Source organism: Martes martes, assembly GCF_963455335.1.
Source record: "Martes martes genome assembly, chromosome: 12".
In the NCBI taxonomy this organism is placed as follows: domain Eukaryota; kingdom Metazoa; phylum Chordata; class Mammalia; order Carnivora; family Mustelidae; genus Martes; species Martes martes.
The window spans coordinates 84697063-84723308 of NC_137900.1; the positions used below are offsets into that span (position 1 = coordinate 84697063).

General features: G+C 48.3%; 2 protein-coding genes across 2 annotated transcripts in view; one reads left to right on the forward strand and one right to left on the reverse strand.

Moving 5' to 3' along the window:
- RABGAP1 (RAB GTPase activating protein 1) overlaps positions 1 to 20743 on the forward strand; it is a 153487-nt gene extending 132744 nt beyond the window's left edge. The window contains exons 20-26 of the mRNA XM_080819472.1: positions 5007 to 5099; positions 5516 to 5626; positions 13869 to 13973; positions 14781 to 14864; positions 15479 to 15550; positions 17533 to 17730; positions 19023 to 20743. Coding sequence (XP_080675598.1) covers positions 5007 to 5099; positions 5516 to 5626; positions 13869 to 13973; positions 14781 to 14864; positions 15479 to 15550; positions 17533 to 17730; positions 19023 to 19145 — 786 coding nt within the window. The 3' untranslated portion in view covers positions 19146 to 20743. The remainder of the gene's footprint in view (positions 1 to 5006; positions 5100 to 5515; positions 5627 to 13868; positions 13974 to 14780; positions 14865 to 15478; positions 15551 to 17532; positions 17731 to 19022) is intronic.
- A 2981-nt stretch (positions 20744 to 23724) lies between these two features.
- Positions 23725 to 26246, reverse strand: part of STRBP (spermatid perinuclear RNA binding protein) — a 150099-nt gene continuing 147577 nt past the window's right edge. Inside the window, exon 19 of the transcript XR_013967687.1 lies at positions 23725 to 23992. The gene's annotated coding sequence lies outside the window, so the exon portion shown is untranslated. The remainder of the gene's footprint in view (positions 23993 to 26246) is intronic.

The following is a 26246-nucleotide window of genomic DNA, read 5'->3' on the forward strand; positions in this document are numbered from 1 at the left end:
AATGACCAGTGAGCGAGAGAGAAGTGTTTGGGATGAAATACGTACTTCTGCCAAGATATCAAACTGGCATGGTCCAAGCCTCCACCTTTTCTCTGATTCAGGGTTCCTTAGCTTGATACTATGGGTGGCCTCAGGGAGCTTATGAGTCCTGTCAAATGGTATGCAGAATACTTTATTGCTGGTGTAGGGTTGGGGCAGACTTCTGTGCTCTTTAGGGTTTTTTAAAGATTTTATTTATTTGAAACAGAGCGCGTGAGAGCATACAGGTGCACGAGGCAGGGGGAGGAGCAGGGGCAGAGGGAAAAGCAGACTCCCCACTGCAGTAGGAAGCCCGATGCAGGGCTCGATCCCAGGACCCTAGGATCATGACCTGATCTGAAGGCAGACACTTAGCCAACTGAGCCACCCAGGTGTCCTGCTTCTATGCTTTTTTACAGGGACAGTGCTTTTTTTTTTTTTTTAAGATTTTATCTATTTATTTATTAGAGAGAGACCACAAGTAGGCAGAGAGGCAGGCTGAGAGATAGGGAGAAGCAGGCTCCCCGTGAGCAGAGAGCCCGACGCAGGGCTCAATCCCAGGGCCCTGAGATCATGACCTGAGCCAAAAGGCAGAGGCTCAACCCACTGAGCCACCCAGGTGCCCCGGGATAGTGCTTTTTATGGGAACCATGGCTTTTAGGAGACTTTTAAAATAGTACTGTCTCTAACAGTGTTAAGAAACAATGTACTAATTGCAGTGGGACATAAAATTAGTTTTACCTAAATTACAAACATAGCCTTATCCCAGGGGATTATATTAGAGTTTTTTCCCCCTGAAAGTACATTTAAACAGAACAAATTTCAAAACTAAGCTTCTTTGAGGGCAAAAATACCTCTGTGTGTGAAGCTGTGGATTTCACAGCCTTCTGATAGGAGTCCACTAATGGTAGGTATGTTTCAGAGCTTCGGGACTGAGCCTGTAGCTTCCCTTCTTCCTGAATTCAATTAAAATGTTATTGGTATAAGTAAGAGACCGATAAAATGAACCTTAGACTTTTAAGAGTGGGGACTTTGTCTGTTCATTGAGTATTTCCATGCTTGTAGTCTCTGCGAGGCATTAGGAATTTTATAGTAAACGAAAGTTCCTACCTTTGCAGAGCTTGCATATCATGTTCTGTATACATCTTTGTATCACTAATGCCTCACAAGGAGCACTGCTCAACTGTTGGGTAAACAAATGTCCTGCTGCATCCTTATTAGGTTAAAAGGAAGGCCATTGGCTTTGATTTGTTCAGCATCTGATTATTGAGTCCCAGTTATGTTCCAGGCATCGAGCTAGGTACTGGAGATGTGGGGTAAGCAAAACAGATGGGGCCTGTTTCCCAGTGGGAAGACAGACAAATCAAGTAAGCACATAAAGAAATAATTGTGAACTTGGACAGGTGCCATGAAGGAATTGACTTGATGTTATGAGAATATGTAGCAAAGACCTGGCCTGGTAGGGGGAAGAAGTGCCAGGGAGGGGTTCAGTAAAGCTGGAGCTCGTCTCTGAGAGGTGAGTAGGAGGGAACCAGGTACGGGGTTGTCCAGGCAGGGGACCAGGCTTGCGCTCTGTGTTCACTGTGGTTGCCATTTCTGTTCAGAAGAAAGGTCGATGCAAAGAAGAGGAGGGGGTCCTTTCTCATTAATTTAACAAGCATTTGTGGGCACCTCTCTTTGTGCATGGGCAGGGGACGACAATGAGACAGTTCTGGCCTGGGGAGGGCATTGATAATGGGACAGGCAGGCTGACAGGTACTGGTCTCTCTGGGCTGCAGCCTAGTAAGGAGGCTGGAATTGTGGCTTTTGTAGCTGGTACCTGTCGGTTCCCCATTTAGGTATCAGGCATCTGCCTTTTCATGGAGTCCATTCCTCAGGGGAAGCCTGAACTACTTGGCTGTGGCATACAGCCACCCATGCTCCAAAAGTCAGAATCAGGCGTGAACCCATTATAAGCAGTATTGGTTTTATTTATTTTTTGTCTGTGGTGGGGGTGAGGGATAAGGTGGTGAAGAGAGGGGGAGACCAGGAATAAGTGAGGATGAGAAATGGGAGAGCAAGCCAGAGCTGGTGAAGTCAGACCTCCGGACCAGTGAGGAAGATGGTGAGCTCTGTTTGTATCCAGTCCTGAGGGGTGGCCCCTGAGGCCTGACTCAGAAGCACAGGTAGGGGCCACTGTCTGGAGAAATGAGCAAGAAGGTACCTTAGGGAAGTCCAGAACAATTACCAGGATTATTTTAAAATTATTAATAATTATTTTTAAACAGCATTTATTTTAGATTTTATTTGTTTATTTAATTCAGAGAGAAAGTGAATGAACAACAGAGAGAATGTGAGCAGGGGAAGGGGCGGAGGGAGAGGCAGACTCCCCACTGAGCAGGGAGCCTGATGCGGGGCTTGATCCCAGGACCCAGGCAGGTCTGAAGGCAGACCCTTTGACCGACTGGGCCATCCTGGTGCCCCTATTTTGTTCACTTAATTATAAAAATAAATCATGCTCAAGGCAGAAAATTTGGAAAATGTGGGAAGTACGTAAAGAAATGCCTGTATTCTATCATGGAAACGTCAGAACCAAATGCAGTAGCATGTGTAAAGGGTCTTGCGTCTCTCAGGTACCCAGTGTACAGTAATACTGTTACAATGTTGAGGCATAGTCAGCCCTTTGGCTCTGATAATGAGGCGTTTATCTTAAGGGATAAGAAAATGTAGAAGAAATTACTTTGTAATCAGCCTTTTATAATGTATGTTTATTGGGGGTGGGGGAACGTTAGCTCTTCCTTACTCCATCATGAGAATGAGAAGGTGAAGAACCCTGAAGATTCATGAGAATGTTTTGTAGGATTTGGTGTCAACTTTTTTTTTTTTTTTTTTAAATCAAGTACCAGGGGGCCTCCTAACCCCTGTGCTCCCTGATCAGTTACCCAGACTGAGTGCAGAGAACTCTGGGGGGGAGTGTTTGCTGCCCACAGACCTCATTTTTGTCTGTTCCTCTACTATTGATCTGTTAGGATTGTTTATAAATTTACTGATCACATCAATGTTTTACTTAGGTGCTTTCTTTGTGAATCACTTACATACACAAACATTTACCCCAGCATTGTCCTTAAACCACAGATCTGGTTTTAAAGATGTCACTTTCCAGCTTATGGCATCACCCCAAGTATTTAACGGGCATCTCTCTAAAGACAGCAGCCAGGGCGTGGTGTTATGTTCTTGGCTGCCTGCCCACCAGACTCCAGGAATAAGCTCTGATTGAGGCATACCTGTAAACATCGGACAAGGGCATCGTCCAGAGAGTCAGTGGGAGGGAAACAGCAGGCAGCTGCAGTGAGGTGGAAAGGGAATCATGGAACAAGAGGCTGGAGATGCTGTATACTTGGGGCTGCCCCATCCCCTTTCGAGGTCTCCGTTTCTTTGCCTATAAAATAAGGAAGTTAGACTAGCCCAGCTCTGAGATTCCTAATGACCTGGAGGTGAAAGTCAGATTTGTGAGCCATAAGTACTGTGCTGATTATATTAAAGCCTCGGGAAGCATTGAGTGTTCGCTTTCTAATCAGTCGTTATGCTACACACACTGGTTTTAGCACTTCTCTATTTCGTATGTTTCCAAGTATTTAAAAGTATAATTTAAAAGATACCAAAGGGAATGAGTTAGTGGTTTAAAGGAAGGAATCAAAAGAGTAAGAGTTGCATCTTAAAGGGATGCCCTCGGTTATGTTCAGATTGAAGGAAAAAACAGGCTAGCCTGTAAGGTCAGGGGCAGGGGACTGTTTAGGTAGAAGGAGAGATGAGAGAATAAAGAGATGATTTTTTGGAGGGAAGAAGAGTCATTTGGTCGTGTTAAAGAAGGAAAGGCAGGAATTTTGAAGTCTAGTTGGGGAGAGTTGGGACCCACTGGATGGAGTGAAAAAGAAAATGCTAGTGACCTTCAGGAGAGTCTTCCTATTGAGCAGTCAGAGAAGAAGCTTGATTTAGAGAGATTGAAGAGAGACCATGAAGCACTGGAAGTGAAACGTGTACACCTGTGGTTTGCCGTGGCTGGTAGGAAGCAGCTTGAGAGCAAGAGGACAGTAGTCTGCTGGGCGGAAGAGCTGCTAAGTGGCGTGGTCGGTAGAATGGTGTTGTGTTTTTTGTTTGTTTGCTTGTTTTTTTAAAGATTTTATTTATTTGACAGAGATCACAAGTAGGCAGAGAGGAGGGAGCAGGCTCCCCACTGAGCAGAGAGCCCGATGCGGGACTCGATCCCAGGACTCTGAGATCATGACCTGAGCCGAAGGCAGAGGCTTTAACCCACTGAGCCACCGAGGCGCCCTGTTTTTGTTTGTTTGTTTGTTTGTTTAATTTTATTTATTTATTTGACAGAGATTACAAGTAGACAGAGAGGCAGGCAGAGAGAGGAAGGGAAGCAGGCTCCCTGCTGAGCAGAGAGCCCAATGCGGGCTCCCAGGACCCTGGGATCATGACCTGAGCCAAAGGCAGAGGCTTTAACCCTCTGAGCCACCCAGGTGCCCCTAGAATGGTGTTTTTAAGGGCAGAGAGAATTGTGTCTGTTAGATAGCTGCACAGAAGGAGCTAGTAGAGAGGGAAAGTGATAGGTGTAGGGTAGTGAGGTGAGTACAGCTTGGACTTTGCATGGAGTTTAGCTGCCTGGGCTCCACTCCCAGATCTTCCCATCTTAACTGAGTGACCTTGGTCAAATTACATAACCTCCTTAAATCTCCATTAAGTTGCCTATAAAATGAGGATGATAAACTGTATCTTGTCGAGGTATCCTGAGGTCACAGATTGAAAGCACTTGCAGCAGTGCTGGTGTGGGCACAATAAAATGGCGGAGGAGGCGGGTGGTGATCAGGGACCACAGGACTCAGGGCTGAGGCTGTGGGGCTGTACCACTCCCGTAGTGACTGAAGATGCCCAGTTCAGCACAGGCCCTGAGACACCTATCACTTTCTGATGCTTTTTAATTTGTGCCATGGTTTATCCTACAGATTAGTCAGAAGAAGTTGAAAAAATATGAAAAAGAGTATCACACCATGAGGGAACAGCAGGCCCAACAAGAAGACCCTATCGAGCGATTTGAGGTTCGTTTGCTTTTGGCCTGGGTCGGTGTGAAGAGCTTTCAGCCTTTCATTTCCTATAATCATGCATGTAACTAGGTTTGCTGAGTTCTTTTAAAAATTCAGATCCATTGTTTCTAGGTTCAAGTTTCAGTTTGAATTTGCAAATAAGAAAGTAAGATCTGTTGTGCTTTAAACCAACTGCCTGGGTTGTCACAGTACAGTGGCCGTTCGTCTTGGTTAATCAGAAGTAGCTGCTTGGCAAGGTCACTGGGGCCAGTTAAGAATTTCTGGTCGGAGAAAGAAAAGAAGAAATTGTTGCTCGCTAGTACATTAGGACCAGCCGCTCCTTCCATGACTTCCATGAGGGTTAGCCATAAGAAATTATCATCTCCATCTGGTTTTTACATGTCTGTAACTGGTTTCTTTCTACCCGTCAGCGGGAGAACCGGCGTCTACAAGAAGCTAACATGAGGTTGGAACAGGAAAATGATGACTTAGCCCATGAGCTGGTCACCAGCAAGATTGCTCTGCGGAAGGACCTGGATAACGTGAGTCTGACAGGGCCAAAGGGATGGATTATTTTGAAACCCTCAGCTTCTCCCTTTATCACGTACAGTCCTTGAGTCACAGTATCTGTCGTCCTAGTGTGTCACCTGTGAAGTGTCCCTCTTGCAAAATCATTTGTTCATGTCACTGTTGCTTCCTTCCTTTTCCTTCAGGGGTTTTCTGGTAAGCCCGCCTTCCCACACGCTCTTCTGTTGTTCTACAGGCCGTCCCTGAACTCCTTTCCCAACGCTGTTTGATGACAGGCCTTTTGACTAATTCTTATGCTCCCACAATTGGCAGTAGCATTTAATCATTATCCTTTACTTATCTTCCCTAAGAAGAGATTTTGTCATCCTGCGTAGTAGGTGCCTATGGAATAAGCACGCTCGTTGTCAGGAAGCTCGGGGCCTGAGCAGCTTGCCATTTCGCCGGTAATCTCAGCTGGCAGCTGTTCTTTCTTTGCTCCTCCTAATCTTAAAAAGTTCAAGATGGTGGCGTTCCTGGCAGGGTATTTGTCCATTTTCTATGCTAGCAGCCTCCCTTTGAAAACGTGTGGTCTTTCATTCATCATTGAAAGTTGGCAAACTTCCGCCTTGAAGGGATGGGTAGTAAATATTTTAGGCCTTGTGGGCCAGATGGTCTCTGTGGCAACATCAGACCTTGCCATTGGCACAGAAGTAGCCCTAGACAATAAGTAAAGGAATGAGTGTGGCTGTGTTCCAATAAAACTTTATTTACAAGAATAGGTAGAGGCTGGACTTGGCACATGGACTGTAGTTTGCCAGCATCTGACTCATATATTTCCCAGTCAGACTCCAAAGACTACTGTTCTGCTCATTGGTTTCCTAAGGTTCTAGAGAGAGGCTCAGGCTGTTAAGGGCTTATAGGGGACTTGAGGGATGTGTTGAACCCCATAAGATCTGTGAACTTCACAAGGTCCTTGGCATCACCAAATGTGTAGAAAAATACCATGTTCTGTATTTCTTTGAAAGTCTGTGCTTTCATTAGATTCTCAAAGTGTTCACACGTCAGATGAAAAGAGAGCAAGATGGCAGTATCTACCAGCTTTTGTTTTCTTTAGAAATAGAGTTGTGGAGGGGCACCTAGGTGGCTCAGTGGGTTGGGCCTCTGCCTTTGGCTTGGGTCATTATCTCAGGGTGATGGGATTGAGCCCCGCATCGGGCTCTCTGCTCAGCAGGAAGCCTGCTTCCCCCTCTGCCTCTCTGCCTACTTCTCTGCCTACTTGTGATCTCTCTCTGTCAAATAAAAAAATAAAATCTTTAAAAAAAAAAAAAGGAAAAAAAATAGAGTTGTGGAGTAAACAGTTTTGAGTAGACTTTTTTTTTTTTAAAGATTTATTTATTTGAAAAAAAAAATTTATTTGAGAGAGAGAGTCTGGAGCAGGGGAGAGGTGGGGGAGGCAGAGGAAGAAGGAAGGAGAGCCGGACACCGGACTCAGTCTTACAACCCTGATATCACAACCTGAGCCAAAACCAAGAGTTGGACGCTTAACCAACCTCACCACCCAGGCGCCCTGAATAGACCCCTATTCTAATAGCAGCTACTGTCCTTTCAAGTAGAGCAAAAGGTGGGAAGGTGGAATATTAGCTGTGTCCCGGGGCACAGGGAGAACACCATGACTTGGTGAATGTGAAAAGCACCACCAAACACAGCCAGCCTCGGGCTGCGCTGATTCCTTCTGCTTGTCAGCTGCGCCTCGCTGCGTGTGACTGAGAAGGAAGCTTTTTCCGCTTTGGAGGGGAGGCAGTTTCCAGGTCATTAGCCCTCAGTAACCGGAACCTGGAGCTCTCACTGTTTATTAGTTCACCACAGTCTGGCCCTCAGGTTCGAGTCCCCGCCTTCTGGTGCAGAGTCCCTGCATGCCCTCTGTTCTTGGTAGGAATGCTCCAGAAGTCGTCCCCTCCTTGTTCAGGCCTTTCTGCCCAGTGCATGGAGGGAGGCGGCTGACCGTGAGCAGCAACCACTGAAGCCAGGCCACAGTGCACCCTGAAAGTGGTTCCGCAGCAGCTGGGGATCATGCAGAAAGGAGGTGAAAAAGACGAAAGAAAAGGGGTCCTGGATAGGAGCTTTGTGTTCAAAAAAATTGTAGGAAGAGGCAACTTGAGCGAAGACCCCAGGTGGATATTTATTGTGAGCTGCTGCACTGTCCCCTGCCAGGCCCAGTCACACTGATGTCCCCTCTTGCAGGTGGGCACAGATTCTCATGTTCTCGAAGTCTGCTCCTATATGGTGTAAACCTTTTTTGCAAGTTGCCTTATCTTGACACAGTAAAGAGCTAGGTTCTTTAACCTTCCTGATAACCAGGAGTGAGAAATAGTCAAAATAATGTGAAATCCCCTTTCCTGATGTTCTGTGTGATCGGAACTGTCAGAAGCACTTGGCTAACATCTAGTATCTCTTACCCTTGCCTCAGCCTTGTGAGGAGGGTTACATGAGCCCCACTGATGGATGAGGATTTTTTGTAACAGTCATGAACTTGAGATGCAAAGAGAGATGGAGGCGCCCGTGGAGAAAGCAGAGCCAGGAATCTAACCCAGGCCCAACTGATTGGAATGCCCCAGGCTTGTCTACAATGCCCTGCTGTCTCCAAAATAAATATGGAACAGGAAGCTGCGATTTGGTGTCATAAGTACATCAGAAACATAGATAGTGACACTCAACAAGCAAACGTTTTCTGAGCACTTACGGAGTTTTAGGCGTTGCTCTAAGAGCTTTTGTGCTCAAAACAACCCATGTCATGTCAGGGATACAATATGATCCCTGTTTCACTGATGAGGAAACTGTGGTATAGCGTGACGTTTCAGATTAAAACCCAGGTGGCTTGACACCAGAGCTCACACTCCTAATTCGCTCAGAGGAGCAGGGCCCCTCCTCCCCTTAGGGCTCAGGAATTTCAAACTTCGGTTTCTTCCTCCAGCTGGCTACTATGGTGCTGAGAAGATACACCACAGAGTCCCTAGGTGAGCCTAGCCATGCTGTCGCCTCTATGAAACGGGAGTCCTGCCCAGACCTAACACTGCACAAGGTCCCATTGCATAGGGCCAACAGGACCATACATGAGTCCCCTCTGGCACACACTCTAAACTGAGGGTGATCAAAGTGAGGGAAATACTCAGGAGCCCACCTGCTGAGATTTACAGTCTGGCTACACTGCACCCTAGATCTGAGACCATGGACAGCTGGCAAACCTTTTCTGAATGAATTACTTTGGCTTCTTTATCAAAAATCGATTGTATGGATGGTCTCCTCAATTCCATGCCTGCTCCATTGATCTATATGTGTATCCTCATGCTAACAGCACGGTCTCAATCACTGTAGCTTTACAATCTGAAAATCAGGTCATGGGAGTCCTCTAACTTTGTTGTTCTTTTTAAAAATATAGTTTGGCTATTCTGTCATTTGCATTTCTATATAAGTACTAGAATCAGTTTGTCAACTTCTAGAAATAAAAGCCTCTGGGATTTTGAGTGGAGGTGCATTGAACCTGTCAGTCAGCTTGGGGAGAATTATCATCTGAATAATAATTGAACTTTCCAATCCATGAATAGGTTATAATTTTCATTTATTTGGGTCTTTTTCGATTTCAGCATCATTCTTTAGTTTTCAGTTAGCAAGACTTATACATTTTTTTAATTTATTGTAAAGGATATTGTGTTTTCCAATTGTTTATTGCTAGTCCTTAGAAATAAAATTGATTACATGACCTTCTGTCCTATGACCCTGCTGAATTCACTTACAATTTTAGTAGCTATTTGGTTTACTATCTAGCATTTTCCATGTACACAGTCAGTTCATCTCTGAATAAAGACAGTTTACTTCCTTTCAAGTCTTTTGTGCCTTTTTCTTTTCCTTTCCTTCCTGCACCGACCAGGATCTTCAGAACAATGTTGAATGGAAAGAGTGGGCATCATCGCCTTGTTCCAGGCATCCCCTTTGGGGTTTTCATAGGTCAGTTAGAGGAAGTTCTCCTTTCTTCCTCTGCACTGAGCTTTGTCGTGATGGGTGTTGAGTTTTGTCAGATGCTCTTCCTGCATCTGTTGATGTGGTTACTTGCTGTTTCTCTTAATTCTGTGAATATGGTGATGTAATTTGAGTTTTCAATGTAAACCAACCTTTGCCTCCTTAGGAAACTTGGGGTTTCCTTTTTTTCCTTAAGATTTTTATTTGTATTAAAATTTTTGTGTTCATGAGGAATATGTTGTCTGAAGTTTCCTTAACGTTCTGTCTTGTTTTGGTGTCAGAGTAATGATGGCCTTCTAAAATGAACTGGGATGTGTTCCCTCCTGTTTGCTTGAGGAATTTATGTAGGGTTATTCCTTGACTAAATCTTTGATTCCCCAGTGATGCCATGTGGGCCTGGAATTTTCTTGGGAAATTACTTAATTATGAATTCAGTTTATTTCCAGATACAGGAATTTTCTAATTCTTGTCTCTATTTTCATAATTGTGTTTTTCAGGTAACTTCATCATTTTAGTTGTCAAAGGTATTGGTATAGTTATTGTTATTTCCTTACTCTTTAAATGTTTATAGGATCTGTTGAGATACTCTGTCTTTCATTCCAGATATGAGTAATTTGTGTCTTTTCTCCTTTTTCCTTAATCTAACTAGGAATTTATCAGGTGTGTTGGTTTCTTCAGAATCCAGTTTTTGGTTTGATTTTTTTTTTCTCTGTTTTGTTTCATCGATTTCTGCTTTTTGTTACTTTTTTTCGTAACTTTATTTTTGGTTTAATTTTTTCCTTTTCCTAGCTGATCTTTATTTTTTTTTAAGATTATGTGTTTTAGAGAGAGAGAAAGAGCAAGCTCACATGCAGTGAAGAGGGACAGAAGGAGAGGGAGAGAGAGAATCTCAAGCAGACTCCCCACTGAGTGCAGAGCCAGACTTGGGGCTTGATCCCATGACCTGAGATCATGACATGAGTTGAAGTTGAGAGTTCGACACTTAACCGACTGAGCGACCCAGGCACCCCAGCTCTTTTTCTAGCTGACCTTAAAAAGAAAGATCATTAATTGATCATTAATTCTAGACCCTGTTTTTCTAAAATAAGCATTTAAAGTGATAAATCTCCCTGAAGCACTGTTTCAGCTGCATCCCACACATTTTGATATTCTGATATATTAAATTTTTATTTTCATTCAGTTCTTACTGGTTTTTCTTTGACCTGTGAATTGATAAGTGGTGTGTTGTTTAATTTTCAACTATCAGGGATTTTTCCCAAAAATCAGTCACTTTTTTTTCCTTTTTTTTTTTTTTTTTTTTTTTTTTTGAGCAAGAACAAGTGGAGGGGAGGGACAGAAGGAGTGGGACACAGGGCCCAATCTCAGGACCTGAGCCAAAGGCAGACGCCTAACCAACTGAGCCATCCAGGTGCCCCTCCCAGAATTTTTTCTATTGTTACTTTATAATTTAATTCACTTGTGATCAGAGTACATATCCTTTCTGGTTTTAATCCTTTTGAAACATATTCATGCTTATTTTAGGGCCTACCTTAGGATCTATTTGGGTGCATGTCCATTTGCAAGTGGAAAATGTGTGTGTTCTGTTGTTATGGGTGCAGCATTCTATAAATGTCAGTTTGGTCAGGTTCGTTGAGTATTATTGAAATCTTCCATGAATGTACTGGTTTTCCTTCTCCACTTCTTCTGTTGCTTACTGAGACGACAGTGAGGAAGTCTCTAATTGTGCATTTATTTCACCTTTCAATTATGTTAGTTTTTGTTCCCTGTAATTTGAACTTATTTATACATTTCAGATTATTATACCTTCTCAGTGGAGCAAGTCTTTTATTGTTATGAAAAGTCGCTCTTTTTCCCTAGTAGTCATATTCTGCTTTGAAATCTCTTTTGATATTAATAGTCACTCCAGCTTTCATGGTATTGCCTAGTATACATCCTTTTCCATCCTTTGACCTTTAATTTATCTCTGTCTTTATAGTTAAAACTGTTTTTTTGTAGCCAGCATGTAGTTGGGTCTTGATTATTTTATTCAGTCTGATAATCTCCTTTTAATTGGAATGTTTAGACTGTTTACATTTAATGTAAATATTTATATGATAGATTTAAGTCTGCCACCTTGCTTATTCTCTATTTGTTGCATTTGCTTTTTGTTTCTCCTTTTCTGCCTCCTTTGGTTTAAAGATTTTTTTTTTTTTTTTTTTTTTTTTAAAGTAATCTCTACACCCAACATGGGGCTTGAAATCACAGCGCAGAGATCAGGAGTTGCACGTTCTTCCAGCTGAGCCAGGCAGGCACCTCTCTGTCTTCTTTGGTTTAATTGGGTACTTTCATGTTTTCAGTTTATCTCCGCTATTACTGTATTAGCTACTTCAGAGCTTTCTTATTTCCAGGCCTCTGCCCCTCAGCTTCCAACCACCTCAGCATCCCTGGTCCCTTAACTGCCTCCTTGACCTTTTGAGACATGCTCTATTTGGAACCCTTCACCCTCCTTCTTAGTCCAGAATGTGCCCCTAGGTAGAAACCCAGGGTGATAGTGGGACTCGTCTTGTTTTCTTTCTCCCAGGAACCACAGTTCTGCATGTATTGTTTTCACTGTCTGAAAACAGTAGTTTCATACACTTTGTCCAGTTTTTTTGCTTGCAGTGGGAGGATAAATCTGGTTCCTGTTAGTCTTTCATGAGGAGAAATGGAAGTCAGGATTTGTGTTTATAATCTCCAGATGCTCCCTCTTCATATGCAGATAGAGTGCAGGGAGTGTGGTGCCCTGAGGGGACACTGGTTAGGCCAGTCTAGTAACTTCGGTGCATCTCCCATTCACACAGCCTTGAGAGTCATCAGCTCTTGGAGAGATGGCACAAACACTGGACTTAAGGTCACACCACCGGGTTGCAGATTATAGCTCTCCTGTGTGTGCCATGAGAGCTTGAGGGCAACCAGGGTGTTCAGGGAAGATTTGACTTCAGAGACGCAGTTCGTAACCTGGCTCCTTCACACTTCTCAGAATCCCTACCACGATAGTGATGCTGGGTGACCGAGAGAACGTACGTGTGCTCCGGCTCCAGAGCACTGCTCAGGAGATGGTAAGGGAGTCCGGGAAGAGAGGAGAAAGATTGAAGAAAACCCAATCTGTAACAGGACTTAGTTCTTCTTACTAGATATTTCCTCTGTTTCTCAGTTCTCATTTCCTTTCATTGTTTCTTGGGTTAGAGGTAGAGAAGGAGCTGACAGGCCACAGCCCAGACAGGACAGGCCTTAACTAACTCTAAGACCCCACTTAACTGCTCACATGTGCAACTTGCCATGATGCATGGCCGTTTGAGGTCGCGTTATCAAGCCATCCTCCGTTCTCCGTGTAAGGCCCCAGCCCTGCCGCTCCTTCTCCTCCCAGAGAAGATACTTCAGAGCAAGTGTGGTGTGGTGCAAAGTGCAGGGGCTCCGTGACACCTCTTCAGCTAGTGACATCAGAAACTCTGTTTAATTTCAGAAACTGTTTAATCCACCACCATTCATTGTTAAAAAGAGGGCTGTGTATAAGGAGCCAGCAGAGACTCTCTCTGTCTGATGCTGTGGAACTCTAGGAGCTTCGGCCCCGCTCTGTGGCTGCGCTCTGACGTGCTCATCTTCAGTTACCCATGGAATGCCAAGTGCTGGGGACTCCTGCGTCAGGCACCAGTGTCTCATTTTCACTTAGGCCGCCAGATCTGCCCACCAGACCTTTGCATGTTTTCAAAAAGAACTGGGGTGGGGCCGTTTCAGATCATGGGTAAGCGAGTGCCGGGAAAGAGGCGGCCTCCTTTATCACGTGATGAGAATGAAATGTAGACCTTGTTTGAGGAAGCAGAGGAGACACTGAGTCTTGGGGAAGAAAACCAGGATTTATTATTACTGTTAGTGTTCATGACCACTACCTTTTATTGAGTGTTTACTGTCTGCAAGGTGCTGTGCTGAGTCCTTCCTGTGCCTTATCCCTCAGGTGACAGGCCCAAAGCTCAGAAAGATTCGCAGTGACTTGTCCAAGTGGCACATGGTCAGAGAACAATGGGAGCCGAACCCAGGCTGTCTGATGCCAAAGGCTGAGCTTCTCACCGCTGTCCCGCGCTATGTCTGTGCAAGAGCCTGGGCCAGGCAGTCTCCATGTGACCTCGGGCATCTTTCCGCTCTCTGGCTCACTTTCTCTGTCACATTAAAAAGGGATTGTCCTGAGCAATTCAGATCCCATCTGGTTCTCAGTTCTTGTTCTGTGACAGCGTCTTTTACATGTTTCAGGCTGAAGAGAAGGCAGATGCACTCAATAAGGAGTTGCTTATGACCAAACAGAAGTTGATTGATGCTGAAGAAGAGAAAAGACGGCTGGAAGATGAGTCCACTCAGGTGAGGGGAGCTCTGCCCCTCCCACGCGCCTCTGTGTCTTGTACGTGCCTGAGAGTCTCGAGTCTAGCTGGCGGCTTCCTGTTGGCGCTGGGGAACCACAGACAGCTGGCTTCAGTTTCTCTCCCAAGGCTTTTTCTAGTTACTGTGTAAAGTGTACTAGTTAATAATTAGAGCATAAGAGAAGACACTGGGGCAAAGCCCATCCTTCCTTGGGACAAGAGAAATTCCTGTGTGTCAGCAATTGAATGTGACAAAGAGAGCATTTCTGCAGAAGGAAAGCAGACATGATGTCTGACTCTTCCCCTACCTGTCCCCTGGCATCTCTCCCACAGAGCAGACTCTGCAAAGCCTGTCTTGAGCCAGCTCTCCACAGTCACTGGGGACACAGTATGCTGCGTACCCTGCCCCTTCTTCCCCCCGTGGTTCTCCATGATGGTGACACTCTCTGGTCTCTGGTAGGATGGCCTGAGGTGAGAGACGATGAGGCCCTGTCTCTGTTCCGAAGACACAGCAGTCCTCTGATGAGCTTTAGTCCGTTGGGTCTGTGCTGCCTCCTCAGCTCAAGTTCATAGGCAGGGAGGAACCTTAGCAAAAGCCCCACTCCAAAATGGGGTTTGATCTTTTGGGAGTTTTGACTTTTCTCTCCCTCTCCTGGCATCGAGACCACGTGGTTGAAATGCAGCCCTGCCAGAGTAGTCAGGTACTTTTTGGAAAGCCCGTAATGAAGCAGCCGGTGCCGGGGCTTTATATTTCCCTTAAAACATTCACTTTTCCTTTTCCTTTTTTTTTTTTTTTAAATGTGTGCAGTTAAAAGAAATGTGTCGTCGGGAACTTGACAAAGCAGAATCTGAGATTAGAAAAAACAGTTCTATCATTGGTGACTACAAGCAGGTGAGTCTGAGCACCCTGTAAGTGGGTGTGTTTTCTGGAAGCCCTGCTTGTCTGGATAAATGTGTCCCCTCCACACCCACCTGCCACCTACACTGACTGGTGACTTCACTGGGCAAGTGACTTCACTGCTTCTCCGCACTGACACAGAGAAACTATCACTGTTTCAGAGAACTGTCGAGAGGATTTCATAAGATGAGGTCTGTAGAGAGCCTGGCATAGTGCCCAGCATATAAACAGGCATTTAATAAATGAAAGCCACCCTGTCCTTACGGCCTCGTGTTCACGCGTGGTCACATGCTGTAGAACCACTCCTTTCCCTGGCAGGTTGAGTTTTAAGAACGTAACTAAACTGGTCTTGTTCTTTCCTAAATTCGGATCTTGGGCCGGCTTGTGAGGCTGTCAAGTGTCTATAAACCGTTGGCCGCTGAGTGTGGTGCTGACGGGTGCTCCCGGCCTGGACCGGTGGAGGTGGAGGCAGCAGAGCAGGGGAGCCTGGGCTCGTCCTCCCACCGCGTGCCCTCGGCCACTCCGCTTCGCCGTAGAATTCCTCCCAGGTCCAGCTTCTGCACCTGACGACACTGCTCACGAGGTTGTCACTTTGTTTGTTTCTTCAGATTTGTTCTCAGTTAAGTGAACGATTGGAGAAGCAGCAGACAGCTAATAAAGTGGAAATTGAGAAAATTCGGGTAAGTTTTCCTTTACCAAAGAGCTTCTGTCCCGTACCAGCTAGCTCATTGTGCTTTGCTCAGCCCCAGAGATTTTGGGAAGGGGGTGGTTTACTTGGATTTCAAAAGTGAGAGAAGCTTGCACGTACCTGATGAGGGGCCAGTCATGGCCTGGCTCTGGGGCTGAAAACTAACGCTCTGCTGGTTTCCTCTGGAAGGGAGTACGACACAACCCGGGAGCTCTGGTTTTAGATCTCGAAATACAAATGCCCTTTTCCTCACGTAACATCGTCTGGATGACGTGACTGTCACAAAAAGTGACCCGAGATTTGCAGATGTCAGTAGAGCAGGTGATCACTGCCGTCCCTTGCGGGTGAAGGAGGCCTGCCAGCAGCAGTTGAGCTCAGGGTGGGGGTGCAGAGGTCAGGACCCTGGGGTGTCATTGTCACTCCCTACGTTGTGTAAAATGAGGGCACTCAGCTCCCTCTCTGGGCTCAGTTTCTTATAATGGATCCAAATCCAATGAGGACTTTCAGTTTTTAATGTTTCGGTTGCCCATTCAGGGGCTTTTATAACTTGGTGCTTTTTTTTTTTTTTTAATTTAAAAAAATTTTTTTGGAAGATTTTATTTGTTTGAGAGAGCGAGCAAGAGTGCACATGAGCAGTGGGGGAGGAGCAGAGGGAGAAGCAGGCTTCCTGACACGAGGGGCTCATTCCAGAACCCTGAGATCATGACCTGAGCCAAAGTCAGACGCTTCACTGACTGAGCCACCCAGGCAGCTGCTGTGTTCTTTAAGCCGTCCCTGTAGTAGAGCACTCTTCAAATTATTCCAAGACAAGTAACTTGCTAAAGGATGAAGGTGGGAGAGTTCTGGGTTCATGGCCTTATTCACAGACGTCACCGTTTTACCTGGAACGAGACCTGGCCTCCATCCTAAGTAGTGTTTAACTAGCAGTGGAGATTTTTTTTAATGTAATTTATTACTAATTTATTATGTGATTCTAAAACTAGCAATGCTCATTGCAGAAACTTTTGAAAATAAGAGTAAGAAAATAAACTCTTATAATTATATTGCCGGTAGATAATATCGTTATTAACATGTTGGTGTATGTTCTTTCAGTGCTTATTCTGTGTTTATTTCAGTATACAAAATGCTAGTCAAAGATACGCATTTTTTTCACATTTACCTCCTGAAATTGGGACATATTTTATAACTAATGGCCTTCTAAAGTGGTGTAACTGGGAGTACCCGGGCGGCTCAGTCGGTCAGGCATCCAGCTCTTGATTTTGGCTCAGGTCTCAATCTCAGGGTTGTGAGATCGAGCCCCGCGTGAGCCCCATGTCTTCTGTGCTGGGGTGGAGGCTGCTTGGGATTCTGTCTCTTCCTCTCCCTCTGCCCTTCCTCTCTCAAAATAAAGTGGTTTAATTGGCAGAATATTTTCTTAGAGGAACATGAAATGAGGTTTCTCCCAGTCAGGGACATCTTATTTTAATGAAGTGTGGTGTCTATTTGTAACTGTGCATTACAGACATTTCTGTGTCCTGGTTCACTCAGCATTTAACCATTTTACCATGTTATGAAAAATTCCTCACTTTGTAGAGGCTGCGTACGTACTTCCTTAAATAGATGCAGCCCAGCATATATTTAATTTCTCGCAGTGGTTGGATAGTTAATCCCCCCCATTATTTCTCTGTCTCTGATTCTGCAGTGAAAAATCTTTGTACATAAATCTTTAGTCACCACCACATCTTCCTTTTTTTAACCAAGGTTCCTTGGAAGTGAGATGACCAGACCAAGATCTAAGAACGTTCTGATTGATTTTAGTGTAGGATGCTGCATGGCTTTCCCACTCGGCTATCTGCCAGTTCCCAAGGGAACAGCTTTTCGGGAGCTGGGGTGCTCAGCCTGGCAGCCGGCTGTCGGCTCCCCAGGAAGGAGGGGCCCACGCTTTCGGGCCGGGCCGCTTCTCCTCGCCCGTTCACATCTGACTTTCCCTTTCAGCAAAAAGTGGACGACTGTGAGCGCTGCCGGGAATTTTTCAACAAAGAAGGTCGCATAAAGGGCATGAGCTCAGCTAAGGAAGTTTTAGATGAGGACACGGATGAAGAGAAGGAGACGCTGAAGAACCAGCTGAGAGAGATGGAACTGGAGCTGGCGCAGACCAAGCTGCAGCTGGTGGAGGCCGAGTGTAAGATACAGGTACGCGCCAGCCCATGCCGTGGGCTGCAGACCCCAGAAACGGCGTCTGCGGTATGGGTTTTTTTTCCCCTTTTAAACTTTGGCCATAATCCTAGGAAGAAGCCCATTACTTGTTATTTACCAGTGGGTGTTTAATTAGTATTTGGCCTGTCACGAACTGGACTTTCTCGTCATGAGAATTGTCCATCAAGCTTGGAATCTTTTCGGTGGAGCAGGGACCTGCTTGGAAATCTCCACGGCGCCACCAGCATCTGTGACGTGGGTTTGCTCACAGCCTCCTTAACTTCAGGCTCCTCATCTGCAAATGCAGATGACAAGGGCCCCATCTGGTGGTTTGCTTTGAAGTCTAAATCAGACAGCACAGAAAGGGCTCGGCACAGTGTCTGAGGACTTCCTCAGTGCCACCTCTTAGTCCCAGCTCCCGTCACTTAACTAGCTCTGGGACTTTGGACGTGTTACTGATGGATCTGACGAAGAAATCGGGGCTGACTTTGGTCATCTTTATCCTCTGTGACCAATTCCATGAGCGGCCTCATGGAGCGCAGCGTGGGCCCTAAGCACCGTTTGTGGAAGGGTCTAAGTTCAGGACTGAGCTTAGGGCCTGGTCTCCCACATCGCACACATTCACCGGGCATCTGCTCTCTGCCAGGCCCTGTTCTAGGTGCTGGGGTTGCAAAGCTAAGACATGGCTTGTGTGACTGTCCAGGACAATCAGGAAAAGCACCACCAAGGCAGCAGTATGTGAGCTGTGGTCAAAGAATGAACAAGGGTTGCAGCTGCAGAAGAGAGAGAACAGTGAGCATTCCCGGTGGAGGGAGCGGCGGGCCGAGCAGCAGAGGGAGGAGAGGGCCCGCCCAGAGAGGAGTGTCAGGAAGCTAGGGGTGGAGGTGGGTACTGAGCTGGCGAGAGTCTCTGGGTCCGAATCATGAAACACCTCAAATGTCTGGCCTGGGAGTCTAGACTTTAAAGGTCTTTGCTGGAAGAGAATGACACGGTCTCAGCTGGAGCTCCAGCCCGGTCTGCCTGGTGTGTTATAGGTGGACAGGGGAGGGAGGCGCTCGGTCAGGAGGTTGCTTTTAATAAAGGGACTAGGCAAGAAATGGAGAGGTCTTTACTAGGAATGCTCCCAGAACTCTAGGGATTCCAGATCCTTCTATGCCAGTTGGAGACCAGGGGAATTTCCTGAGGCCTCTCAGAGTAAATAGGCTAAAGTCTTGTCTTGGCTCAGCCCTGGGGAGGCAGTGTCGGCGGCACCGGAGCCAGCACGCTCATGTACGTCGTTCCTCTTGCAGGACCTGGAGCACCATTTAGGCCTTGCCCTAAACGAGGTACAGGCCGCCAAGAAGACCTGGTTTAACCGAACGCTGAGCTCCATAAAGACGGCAACGGGGGTTCAAGGGAAAGAGACTTGCTGAGCGAAGCGGCTGCCTCCAGACACCTTCAGAAAACACGACACCTTTTGTTGCCTTCTTTGGCCAGATGTGTGATTCTGTGACATGTCCCAGGACCAGAATGTACCTAAGTCAGATCCATAGAAGCATGTTGGTAGGTCATTGGACCAGAGCTCATGAAGCAGGCAGCCTCTAGGGTAAGGCTCTCCTAACTGCTGATGCTGACAGGCCTGCTGGCTGGGTGACGCTCTGGAGGCGCGCTGGGAAAGCGTCCTCGGTGAGCGCCCGGGCCTCTTCCTGGTGTGGGTCACCACCTCCCCCAGCCCAAGGGCTGAGTTGACGTTGTCAGAGTTTGGGGATCCTTCAGGCTTTTGGTTTTTTTCTAAACCTTTAATCTTTTTTTTTTAAATATACATATTATATGTATTGCGGGGTGGGGGGCGGGCAGGGATCAGTAACTCAAATAATTCTTACCTACTTCAGTGCCAGCGTAGGGTCCTCCAGGCAGACGTGGAGAAGCACTTTGTTTTAAATCGGAGGGTTTCCTGGTTGTAGTTGCAGCCACCTAGTTTTGTTAAACTACATGATGCACAGGTTTTGGGTTCGGCATTATTCACGTTTCTGATCAATTCTATGCAACTCTCGTAGTTCCTGTTGTTCTTCAGTGTTAGCTGCCAAAACGTCTCGGGGCTGGGCTGGGTGACTTGACCGACGTGAGACAGGATTAATCATAACGTGGACAAATCTTATTTTGCTTCATGTGTCATGTGTGTGTGTATATATATATATATAAATATCTTCTCCCAGTGCACCCAACTGACAGTGTTTAAATCCCAGACCACGACTGATCTGCACAAGCTAATTATTTGGCTATCTGGGCACTTGCTCTCACTCCGGGATTGTCGGGTTCCCCCTCCTCCTGGCCCTCACAAGAGCTGGGAAACGTTCCCTCACTAAAAAGTTCCTAGTGTTTTTGCACAAGTCATACAAGCGAGAAGGACACTGCACTGTGTGTGTGTGTGTGTTTGTGAAAACGCAGGTGTGGGATGTGCGTGCCGAGGCCCCGTCCTGCTGGCCCGTGTCCCTCCCCAGAGCGTGGCTGCGTGCAGACCTCGTTGTTCAGATGGATTGCAGGTTCTCACTTCCAGCCTATGGAATGGAGGTTTTAGCACCTTTAAAAAAAAAAAGATAAAAGATCGCCTAGTCTTTTAACTTATATAGCGGTATGCTGACAGCTGGCGCCGAGGGTCTCCTCGTCTCCGCACGCGGGGCACAGGTAGCTGTTCTAAGAGGCACGCACTGGTCTGTGTATAAAGATACTGGGCTTGTTTTGTATCTTTTCCCAGTGGCTGTCCTAGTGCTTGCTGAGGTCATCTGGGAGGTAACAAGTGGCAACCCCCCCCACCACACCCTCCACTGCTTTGTGTCTTTCTTGTTCAGTTACCGAAACAGCTGTAAGCCCATCTAAAACTAGGTGCGTGGAAATTGTGCTAGGGTAGTTCCAGTGTGTCAACTTTATGAATTGAAATATAAACCAGTAAAACTGTATTACTATTCCTTTTGTTGGTTTTATTTTAACAGCATATTCATTAAATATTTTGGTACAAAGAGCCTCACTTTGTAGAAACCGGTTTCATCATTACATGCTCCTGCCCCATTTCCCCCGCTCACACACACGGCCCGAGAAGACCAGCCCGCACGCCAGCGGACAGGTGCACGCCGGCACCAGGCATTCCCGCTAGCGCGCGCCGAGTACCTCTGGGAGGCTGGCTTTGCAGGGGTGCGGCTAGACCAGCTGCTCCTCTGTGAGGCTGATGCCTGCGCCCTCACGGCGAACACGGATCCTGCGAAATCAAGTGCCATGCTTACAGGGAGAGGTGCTGTGTGTGAATTCGGTGGGTTAGGGGAGTCCTACAGGAGGTAAGGGTGTAGTGAGACCTGGAAAGATGAAAGCATCTCACCAGGCAGAGACAGGAGGTGGAATTCCAGGTCTAAAATGTGAATGGGAGTCGTAGGCAGGGTCCACTTCTGCTCTGCTGAAACTTTCAGGAAGAGAGGCGGCATGGAGGACACATCTCGCAGAAGCTCCTTTCTACTCACTGGTGGTGGGGGTGGGGGGGCATCCTCTTGTGCCCTGCCCCGTAAGGATACACAGGCCACCAGCTGGCCCTCTTTACCACCTCACCCCTTCTCTGCAGCAGGAAGAAGAGCAATGTCCCCAACCCTGCGGTTCTCCCCCTGTGCGACCTGCCCTCCGGGACCCCTTCTACACCTGGCCTCAGATGGAAACGGGCTGAGATGCAGGCCACAAAGAAGGGAAGGCGGTGAGTGAAGCCCCCGCCCACTCTGCTGTCCACTGCACCGAAGCCGGGTGAGTGCCCTGAGGGGCCTGGGCCACGGCAGGTGCTGGACATCGGCCCCAGAGCACATCTGGGACCCCTTTGCCATTCATAGGCTGGAGAACCTATTTCTGGGATCCATGTTCCTGGCCAGCTGGGGCAGGAATCCAGAAAGGTCAGCTTGCCCTAAGCTTTTCCAATCCCAAGGGTCTTAGTGTTTGGGAGTGCAGGGATGCAGCAGCAATCCTCACGTCACAGCTGGGAGAGGAGAGAAAGGAGTCCATGTGCCTCCCAGCCTGGGCACAGCAGGCCTCAGGTGAATCCGATGGGCCCTGCTGCAGGAAGGTCCCCTAATGGTGTTCAGACCCAGACTGAGAACACTGAGTGCTGAAACAGGTATACAGGGCCTAGTGGGGACAGGAAGGATGTGTAATGGCAGGGATTGTTTTCTGCGTTGCTGACCAAGGGGTTTGCTGGAGAGAGAGCCAGCGAGACATTTAGCTGTAACAGGTAGTTAGCACTGTGATCTGATGGGGGGCGCTGGGGGAGGACTGGATAATGAAGTTGAGGCCACGAAGGTCAAGGAAACCATTGGGGAGTTTTAACCCAACTTGCTTTTTAAAAAAATTGAAGTGTCAAAAAAAAAAAAAATTGAAGTGTCTTGTCAGTCCTTTAGGAAGAAAAGTTGGAGGAGAAATTTAGAGTCTAAAGAGAGGTGATAAAATAGGCCAGATTGGAGACGGTTCCTGGAGATTCACCGAAACTGGGTGGGGGGTGGGGAGGTTGGGGGGTGAGACCCAGGAAGAGTCCCGGAAACGCCACTGGGAGGCGGCCAGAGCCCGCAGATGCTCGGACGTGCGCAGGCAGCTCTACCCTAGTGTTTTGGAACCCCAATGGTACTGATCATGCTTTGGTGTGGGGCGCCGTCGTGCACTTACGGCTGGTTAGCAGCTCTTCTCCCCTGACCCATTGTCACAGCTGTGTGGAAGTCCCTCCTAGTTGTGAAGGCCTGCTCTGCCGGGGGAGGGGAAGCCAGGAGAGTGGCTAAGATCGTACAGAATGTACGGAGTGAGCAAGGGCTTAGCTGCAGGCCTAGGAAGTGCCATTTGAGGAGGAAGAGGGGCCACAGAGTATGACTGTGGCCACTGGGAGGAAAAAGGGGCTCATCATCTGGTCCTGGGCAGGACCAGAAAAGGCTCATCAGATTTGGTATCGGGGAGGTTGCTGGTGCCCAGGGTGGGAGCAGACTCGCAGGTGGGTGGGTGCAGCCGAGGGCCAGCCTGCAGCCAGTTGAGGGGCGAGAGGAGGAAGCAGAGACAGGCAAGTGTAGATTTTTAGGAAACCTGGCTGAGAAGGGCGGGAGGGAAAGGTGGGTAGTTGGCAGGAAACTATGGGAGAAAGAGCAAAGAACATGGGGCTTTGTGCTGGAAAACTCAGATCCTGGTTCCAACCACCTCTACACTTCCTCCTGGACTGTACTCTGTCGGGGCTGCTGGAAAAGTCCGTGAAAACACATGATGGGCCGGGCGGACTGTGTAGCAGGCCCCATTGAACCCAAGAGCCTCTGATCTCCAGGGCCTTGGTTGGTAGTAAGTCCCAGGGGAGAGGAGGCATCTTCCTCAGTCTCCCAGGAGAGCTGCCACCCCGTGTGCTCTGCACGGGGAGCCGCAGCTGGCCGGTGGCGGCGTGCTGGTGAATCCAGCTTGGTGGCGTGCGGGGAGAAAGGTGGGCCCTGAGTGACAAAGTGAAGCAGGGTTCTCAGTGCTTGTCCACCCAGCGGCCGCACTTACCTGGAGGGCAGCTGCAGGCCCTGGCCTGGCTCTGCCTTCTCTGTCCTCCACGCTGCCGTCTTTGCTGATCAAGACTGCATTACTGGGGCAGCTCCCCGGCAGGACCCTCACAAGGGGGAAGAGCTTGGCAGATGGTAGCTGCCATTTAGAAGTTCTGTATTTTTATCTATCTGTGAGCTTTAGGGTCCTAATCTGCCATGTGCGGGTACTGCCAGCCCTGGGGAACAGGTGTGAGCAGTAGGAGTGAGATGTGTGCAAAGCGCCCAGTAAATTCTAAGGTTTAGAATTCGGCCCTCGCTTGGCACCCACAGCTCACCACTTGCTGGGTCAGAGTGCCAGGCTGGAAGTTTCAGGTTCAGGAAACTTTCTGCACCGTTAGCAGAGAAGCAGCAGAGAGTTCTAAGGGCCAGGAGGACGGTCTGCGCTTGACCGTCTCATCAGAGCGGCCGCTTCACTGAGCCAGAGCGGGTCCATGGCGGTTTAAGACAGAAGCTTTTATTTGTATTCATCCAAGTGGAGAGAATGCAACATGTCAGGGCATTACAGACGAACCGCAGCAGCCAGACGAGAGGGTGAGTCTACGGCAGAGTCCGACAGTCAGTGCGAGGAGCCACAGTGTGGGCGCTGGGGTGGCAGAGAGTCCCTTTGGATGAAGGCCAGGCATCTCTGGGCGAGGCACTGGTGACAGTCCACACATGCAGGCTGCTGCTTCAACCACGCTGAAGGTTTAAAGTTCAGAGTCCTACATGTCATCATTGCCCCAGAGGGGAAGGACAATCCGTGGCGGCCGCGTTTGCCAATGTTTTTCAACATAATATACAACATAAAGTTATTGCCAAGAACTTTGCACTGCAAATTATACTATTTACACTTGCGTATTCAGAAAAAAACAGTAAATAGATAGGTATTTTAAATTGATATCTAAAAACTACCTTGGCCATCACCAGACCAGAGTGACAGTAAGCTACAGCCAGGAGTCCAATGTCATGTGTGTAACCGTGCAGTGGGAAAAGAAAGGTTTTCTACGCACAACTACACTCGGCCTTCTCCATGCCTCCTGCGTTCCCCACCCCAGGCTGAGGCTGAGCAGGGCCACCTTACTCCTGCATGACAGAAGCCCCTTCTCGAACAGTCCTGGGCCTCAGTCTGGAACTGGCTGCTTCCTCCCCAGACCAGGCTACCCTTCCTACTCTGCCTGGAGCGGGTAACGAGTCGTACAGGCCCCTCCGTGAATGCTACACGGCACAGAGACCAGCGTGTGGGGCTGCGGAGTGAACAGGCTGCGCCGGGCCCATCAGCCTCACCGCTCCTAGAAGTGCCCTCACCCTAATTAGGACAGAGCCCGTCCTGTCCCGTCCCGTCCCATCCTCTCGAAGGTGTGGCGGGGACCCCACCGGCCTCTCAGGCCAGCAGACCGCGCCCGGGGGAAAGGCCTGAGCTCAGAAACACTCCGGGCTACGTAAGCAAGGCGAGCCCTGCCAAGGGCTGAAGTAGATGAAATCTGCCCGACAAAGGGGGCTCGTGCCTCACTAGAAATTCACCCGAAGCCAAGGGGGGACAAAGGCAGAGGACTCCCACCTCAAGCAAGCATTCACTTGGCTTCCTTAAGCCCCTGGGAAGGAAGTGCATCTGAGGGTGGGAGACAGCACACGAGCCAGCCAGAGCCACCTGGGATTCCTGGGAGGTGCCAGAAAGAAGGCCCCTGACTCGGGGGCCCTGAGGTTGCCTGTCATTAGTCTCCCCAGCTGGGTTTCTAGACACAAGCTGTCTAGAGAGCTTCGTCTCCGAGAAAGGGAGCAAGAAATGACTGGCCCCACCACTGAGAAACCACTGCAGCCGGTGAGCTCTGAGTGCTCCCTCGACGAAGGAGGGGTGCAGCGTGAGACGCCATCCTGGTCACGGAAAGGGACGCATCTAATGGCGGCACTTCTGACACGATGGGAGAGAAGAGGTATTTGGGGAACTGGCCTGCCTGGCAGAATTCCAGTTACAGCTCGTGTGGGTGTCCTCAGGACCCCAGGGCTCAGTGCCACAGACGATGTACTCTGCGAGGCCAACACAGTGACACGTATCATGGAAAGAGCCCACCTGGAGCAACGTGTCTTGCCCCTGACACACCAAACTCCTGAGCCGGAGGTGGGGAGCAGTGCTCAGCCCCGAGAAGACGGGGAAGAGGCTGGACACTGAGGAAGTCACATGCGGAGAAGGGACCTCTTTAAGGGTCTTCTGAGCGATCTAAAACTCCTGTCTGTCCCTACCCCAAATTTCCATGAGCAACAACAAAAATCTGACGTTACAGAACAGCGGAAATATTTAGGTTAGAGTCCAAAAAAAGAAAAGCCTTCTGACCATCTGTGTCCCTAAGCAGGAACATGGCATCAAGCCTGCGCTCGTGGGCTAGGAGAGGGCAAGCGCCGGGGCCGGGCTCCAGCTCCAGAGGGGACTGTGGTGCCTGACTGACTCGAGCCTCCCTCGGAGGCCTGAGCTGCCTGAGGAAAGGCCAACACCTGGCATCACAGCCAGGCCCACTTCTGTCCTTTCCCTTCCATGAGCCCAGAAGGGCTTCTGGAAAAAGCATTTTCTGCTCCTCAGAAAAGTTACCCGCCTACTATCAGAACACGATCCCCCCCTCTCCCAAGCCCCAAAAGAGACAAGACCAGGGTCCAAAGTCTAAAAGGCACGCCCTCCAGGAAAGGGAGCCTGACAAGCCCCAGGCAGGCCTCCAACAGGCCTTGGAGGCACAGCTTTGACCACAACTTCCTTCCATAACCTTCCCCTGGTTCCCAGCACTGACAAGACAAAGCTTCACTCCGCAGGCAGCGTGCAGTGTTCCTAGGTTCCCAGTGGTTTCCTAGCACCACATGCCCAGGGTAGCACCCAACCCCTCACCTCCAGTCTGGGGCTCCAGAGGACCAGGGTGCGGGCAGACCACGTGCAAAGCACCTGCAGCTGCGGGGCCTCCGGCGGGTGCCTTCCCTTCTGGGAGCTGCGGGGGA